At 38.8% G+C, this 6,908-nt stretch overlaps 1 protein-coding gene across 1 annotated transcript; it reads left to right on the forward strand.

Moving 5' to 3' along the window:
* The first annotated feature begins 4,503 nt into the window (after positions 1-4,503).
* LOC110332149 (olfactory receptor 10A5-like) lies at positions 4,504-5,460 on the forward strand. Its single transcript, XM_021213208.1, has one exon. It carries the CDS (start codon positions 4,504-4,506, stop codon positions 5,458-5,460), a length of 957 nt encoding a protein of 318 aa, XP_021068867.1.
* The last annotated feature ends 1,448 nt before the right edge of the window (positions 5,461-6,908 follow it).

The raw sequence follows: 6,908 nt of genomic DNA on the forward strand, positions 1-6,908 counted from the left end.
CTCAATTCTGAATATCTATCCTCCAAATGCAAGGGCAGCCACATTCATTAAAGAAACTTTAGTAAAGCTCAAAGCACACATTGCACCTCACACAATAATAGTGGGAGACTTCAACACCCCACTGTCAACAATGGACAGATCATGGAAAGAGAAACTGAACAGAGACAGGTTGAACTAACAGAATTTATGAAACAAATGGATTTAACAGATATCTACAGAACATTTTATCGTAAAACAAAAGAATATACCTTCTTCTAAGCAACTCATGGTACCTCCTACAAAATTGACCATATAATTTGTCACAAAATTGGCTTCAACAGATACAAAACTATTGAAATTTTCCCATGCATCCTATCAGATCACCATGGACTAAGGCTGACCTTTAATAACAACATAAATAATATAAAGCCAACATTCATGTGGAACCTGAATAACACTCTACTCAATGATACCTTGGTCAAGGAAGAAATAAAGAAAGAAATTACAGACTTTTTCGAATTTAATGAAAATGAAGCCACAACATACCCAAACTTATGGGACACAATGAAAGCAGTCCTAAGAAGAAAACTCATAGCTCTGAGTGCCTCCAAAAAGAAACTAGAGAGAATACACTAGAAGCTTGACAGCATGCTTGAAAGCTCTAGAATAAAAGGAAGCAAATTCACCAAACAGGAGTAGACTGCAGGAAATAATCAAACTCTGGGCTGAAATCAACCAAGTGGAAACAAAAAGAAGTATTCGAAAAATCAACCAAACCAGGAGCTGGTTCTTTGAGAAAATCAACAAGATAGATAAACCCTTAGCCAGACTAACTAGGGGGTGTGTTATTGGAGGCTTGAAAACAGTTGAAATGTAAATAAAGAAAATATCTAATTTTTTAAAAAAGGAAAAATAAAAAAGACTTTTCACCACCATACCAAAAAAAAAAAAAAAAAAGAATAAAGACTCAAGTGAGGATGCTTCAATCCCCCTTAGAAGGAGGGACATAATAATCATGAGAGTCAGGGAGGGAGGGTCCTAGGTGGGAGAGGGGAGTGGGAGGGAAGAGGGGGCTGGATCAGGTATGGGGGGAGACAGGAGAGAATTAATGGAGATAAGCAGCTGCCAGGGGTGGAGGAAAACCTCTAAAAAGTTCCAAAGACCTCAAATGTGAGAGGCTCACAGGATTCCATGGGGATGACCTTAGCCAAAATGCCCAGCTGTGGGGAGATGGAACCTGAAGAGATAGTCTCCAGTAGATAGACAGGGTCCCTAGTGGAGGGATTGGGTCACCAACCTACCTTCAAAAATTTTGGCCCATAATTGTTCCTGTCTAAAAGAAATGCAGGGACAAAAATGGAGCTGAGATTGAAGGAAAGGCTATCTAATGACTGGCTCAACTTGGAATCCATCCCCCATGGGTGGTCACCAAACCTAAACCCTGACACTATTACTGATGCCGTGTTGAATTTGCAGACCAGAGCCTATCATGGCTGTCCTCTGAGAGAATATACCAGCAGCTGACTGAGACAGATGATAGCCAACCATTGGACTGAAGGAATCTTTTACTAGTGTTTGGTCTTTCTTGAGGTTTATCCTGCTGGTATTGGAACTTCATGATGGCCTCAAAGGACAATAGATTCAAGAAAGGGCGGGTCCTATGGGGAATAAAAGAAATCCATTAACACCTGGGAAAATAAAGGCTCTCTCTTCATCTGACTCCAAGGACAAGAGAAACACAGCTGAGGACACTCAAGGTTTTCTGTCATCTGCTTCAGCTTCCTCTGCTCCTGTCAAGCTCAGTGCAGATGCATCTCTTAGCAGTTTCTTCAGCCTGCTCCAGCAAGGCCAGTTGTCTCACTTAACATTACTAAGTATAAAGAGAAGGAGAATTGGTAAACAGATAGGAAGGAAGACAAATGGAATGTCTATTACTGTTTATGCTACTTAAATATTCTCACTGATTCTATGATTCTGACCAACAAATATGCAGAGATTTTAAAGAACTTCCCAATCTTCTTAAGTAAAATCTCTCTCATTAATTGTAAAATATTGCCTTTTATCATGTCTTCATTATTACCATTGTCATGTTATTAACTTTTAGTTAATATTCAAAGTAATGAGTTCTATTACACAGTGCCTCTTTTGAAATGCATTTGAAGCTCACTGACATTCTGAATCTGGCAGATTTTTTTAATTTGCTATAGAATTCTGATTTATATGAAAAAATATGATAGTTTGTGGAAGACATAACCAATTATAACAAACTGATATAATGGAGGTATTTCCAAACATCCAAATGCCCCCTCATCATAAAGGATTTCTTTACAAAGCTACTTCTTTCCATTTGTTAAAATATGACTTTTACTTTAAAGATACAACTCAATATTTCTTATATTACTTCCTGAAGTTTAGTTTTGCATTCAGTTCCAGAAAGTAGGGTAGAGAAGTATGGTGGAATACAATATCACAACCAGGATAGTAACCTTCCCTTAAAAGTGGCTGAAAGTGAGTGACTCTCTCTCTCTCTCTCTCTCTCTCTCTCTCTCTCTCTCTCTTTCTCTCTCTCTCTCTCTCTCTCTCTCTCCCTTCCTTCCTTCTTTCCTTCTTCCTTCCTTCCTTCCTTCCTTCCTTTCTTCCTTTCTTCCTTAACTTTATTTATTTTTATGTATTTTACAGCGTTTATTTTTCTAATCAGGCCACTTAACAAAATTTTCCTTAGTCCACTCAAAATTTAAGAAAAATGGAATACAGATCAGTTCAATATAGAAGAGTCACTGTGTGTCCTTTTTTAATCCATAACTTGTATGCCAGAGCTGGCTTTGCCTTTCAGTGACAGTAAGAAAGTTTCTGCTTGAAAGCAACTGCTATATTATTGATCCTTTTACTATTTTGAAAGACTTTATTAGAAAACTCAAAACATTACATGCTTCAGGAAAATTTTTGATCAGTTAAATTTGATCAGTTTGACCATAGTCATTCTGCAATTAAAAAAAAAATCCCCAGTTCCTGCATAGAGCTTTGGAATTTCAAAGGTAGCCTTAATATTCACATTATTCATCAATAATATTGAGCTTTCTTCATTCAGTTTTTCGCCTGACTAATTGGTTCATACTGGACACTCCTGGGAAAGCTGAGCCTACAACCTGGTCTCCTTGTTTTTTGGCACAAAGCTCTTATCCTTCTCCTTCACTCATACTATACCACCTGGCCTCACACTAGTCAGAGTGATCTTTCAACAAGACATATATGAACATGTCATTCAACTGACTCAGTGATCACGGGGTTTCCTCATCTACCAAGTAAAATCTGAATTCATTAGCATGGGATAAAAATCTAAGAATGTTTTATTTTTTGAGACAGGCCTTATTCTCTGAGACAGGCTATCTGGGAACTCAAGTCATCACTTACCTGACACATGCTGAACTTGCAGGTATAACCAATTACATTGTTTTTGTTTTTTTTATGGTGATTCCCTAAACATGCCTAGTTCAGTAAATCTAATTTTCCAATTTTATCTCATCATGTTTTGTTTAGAAATCAATATTCTAGATTGTAACAATGATGCTAATATTCTGTTGGTAATCAACAAAATTAGAACCAAATAATGCACATAGGCTCCAGATCATTGTAAGGAACCTCCTGAACTGGTTGATTTTAATGATATATGTTCCCTTCATTATCTTTTCCACTATCTTTATTGCAATTTTTTCAGAAATTTCATTAATTCTCTGAAGCGATGAGGAACAAGTCCTCAGATAAAGTAGAAAAATCTATAAAATATAATTTAGTAGAAATCAGAATGTATTTGCCATTCAGCAGGTATGTTTTTAAAAATCTGCTACATGACAGGAGTGGTGGTATTTATTCCGAGCACTAAGGAGGTAGAGGCAGAGGTAGGAGAATCATGGGTTCAAGGACAACCAGGGCTATAGAGTGTGGCCATATTTTTAAAAAAGAAAAAGTCCTTTCCTTGCATTTCCACCATTACTCTGAGGTCAGTGAGTTCATATAGAAAATAGAAATTTCATGGGGAGGAGACACATATATTATTTTGATAGACACTAGTCCCTCACTCACTTCTCAAACTCAGGACTCATGAAAACTAGAAAAATCATTAGTTGGCCAATCTGCTATTACAATTCTATTTCTATTGCTGTGTTGTGTTCTTTGTGAAATTATAAATACTAAATGTATTTCCTAAAATTTGGGTTCATGTAGAGAAATCAGTTTCTCAAAAATTTGGGAGCATGCAGAATACCAATAATATATCTGTCAGTGCCACTTCTAAAGATTCAGGGATCTCCATATGTTTGGGCTTCATGAATGCTAATGTACAAACTAGGAAAAATGAAATTCATAAGCCCATTCAGGCATGTCACAGTTTAAATACAGGACTTCCTCTTTTTCCAACAGATCCTGATATTCACTCTTTCCTAAAATGAATCAGTATTCTGAAGAAACAAAATAAAACCTAGAATATGATTGTGTGCTGAAGACTCTGTCTCCAACTATACACTAGCCATGCCCATGGCTACAGGAAACCAGACAAGAATAACTGAATTTATCCTCATGAGCTTCTCTTCACTGCCTTCTGAAATACAGACCTTGCTCTTCGTGGTCTTTCTCACCATCTACCTGGTTACTCTGCTGGGAAATAGCCTCATCATTCTGGTGACCTTGGCTGACCCCATGCTGCAAAGCCCCATGTATTTCTTTCTCAGGAATTTATCCTTCATAGAGATTGGCTTCAACGTGGTCGTTGTACCAAAAATGTTGGGAACCCTGATGGCAAAGGACATAAGCATATCCTTCCTGGGCTGTGCCACTCAGATGTATTTCTTCTTATTCTTTGGAGTGGCTGAGTGCTTCCTCCTTGCCACCATGGCATATGACCGCTATGTGGCCATCTGCAATCCCTTGCATTATCCAGTCATCATGAACCAAGAGACACGTGTCAGACTGGCTGCTGCCTCCTGGTTTCCAGGATTCCCTGTATCCACTCTGTCTACCACATGGACCTTCAGTTTTCCATTCTGTGCCAACAACAAGGTGAACCACTTCTTCTGTGACAACCCACCTGTGGTGAGGCTGGTCTGTGCAGACACATCTCGGTTTGAGGTCTACGCCATTGTTGGGACCATTCTGGTTGTCATGATACCCTGCCTGCTGATCCTATGTTCCTATACTCTCATTGCAGCTTCTATCCTCAAGATTCCATCAGCTAAAGGAAAGCAGAAAGCCTTCTCTACCTGCTCCTCACATCTCCTTGTTGTCTCTCTTTTCTATGTGTCTTTAAGCCTCACTTACTTTAGGCCTACATCAAAGAATTCTGAAAGCAAGAAAATGTTATCACTGTCCTACTCTGTTGTGACTCCCATGTTGAACCCCATCATTTATAGCCTGAGAAATAATGAGGTTAAGAATGCCCTCAGCAGGACCTTCCACAAGGCTCTGGCACTCAGAAAAGTTATGCTATAGACATTAAAAGGTAAGGTTAATATTTTTTTGAATGGAGAGCATATATTTGTGATTAATATCTACCTATTAATCTCTATTGTGATGAATTCTAGTTGCAAATATGGCTTTTGGGAATCTCAATGGAAAAAGAATAACAAATGTAGTTTAGACATTTTATTGACATCTATACAACATTCTCTTTACCTGCCAAACCTACAGTCACAGAAGTGTATCTGTATTTTGTTATTTAGCTTCTGTTCGTAGTCATAAACTTAATTCTGAAATCACCTAGATTTTGAGGGGAATATGAAACAAAAGGAACACAGAGGACAAAAAGCAAGATAAACTTTGAGTATTGTAGACAGACGAGATTTTAAATTCTCTCGAGTTGCAAAGGGGCAGCCTACTGATTAAGATGCCCACAAGTGAGAAATATTAGGTCTGTCCATGGTAACGTTCTTCTTAGGCTTGTCATTCTTATATTCCAAGTGTACTATGATTCCATAATGTCCATGACTTTCACCTTTCCAATGAACACATATTTGCTATCCAACCACTTCCATCTTGGCAAGACAGATGAAACTTGGAACTATATGTGTTTGGTTCAGCATTCTCTACAGACAAAATATCAGTGCCTATATGCTTCAGGATGAAATTCTTATCTTCAGATTTCTCCCTGTGAATTAACTTGCTGAGGGTGGCATTATGGCATGTGAAGTCACTCCCTCACTCTTTCATCACATGAATTTGGAACAATTCTGTGAACAGAAGAAGCTTTTTTAAAAAAGATATTTTCTTTATTTACATTTCAAATGTTATCCCCTTTCCTGATTTTCCCTCTGAAAACCCCTACTCCCCCACACACACTTCTGCTCTCCAACCTACCCACTCTTGCTTCCTGGCCCTGTCATTCCCCTACACTGGGGCATAGAGCCTTCACAGGACCAAGGACCTCTCCTCACATTGATAACTGAAAAGGCCATCCTTTGCTACATATGTGACTAGAGCCATAGGTCCCTCCATGTGTACTCTTTGGTTGGTGGTTTAGTCCCTGGGAACTCTGGAGGTACTGGTTGGTTCATATTGTTGTTCCTCCTATGAGACTGCAAACCCTTTCAGCTCCTCCATTGGGGACCCTAGGCTCAGTCCAATGGTTGACTGAGAGCATTCACTTTTGTATTTGTCAGGCACTGGCAGAGCCTCTCAGAAGACACCTATATCAGGCTCCTGTCAACAAGCATTTGTTGGCATCCACAATACTGTCTGGATTTGGTAGCTGTGTATGAGATGGATCCCCATGTAGTACAGTCTCTGGATGGCCTTTTCTTCAGTCTCTGCTCCACACTTTGTCTCTGTATCTCCTCCCATGTTGTTCCCCGTTCTAAGAAAGATGAGGTATCCACAATTTGGTCTTCCATCTTCTTGAACTTCATGTGGTCTGTGAATTGTATCTTGGGTATTCCAAGCTT

This window comes from Mus pahari, chromosome 1 (genome assembly GCF_900095145.1).
Source record: "Mus pahari chromosome 1, PAHARI_EIJ_v1.1, whole genome shotgun sequence".
NCBI classification, from domain to species: domain Eukaryota; kingdom Metazoa; phylum Chordata; class Mammalia; order Rodentia; family Muridae; genus Mus; species Mus pahari.

Coding starts and splice junctions, on each gene's coding strand:
- LOC110332149 (XM_021213208.1), top strand. CDS start 4,504: ATGCCCATGGCTACAGGAAACCAGACAAGAATAACTGAATTTATCCTC.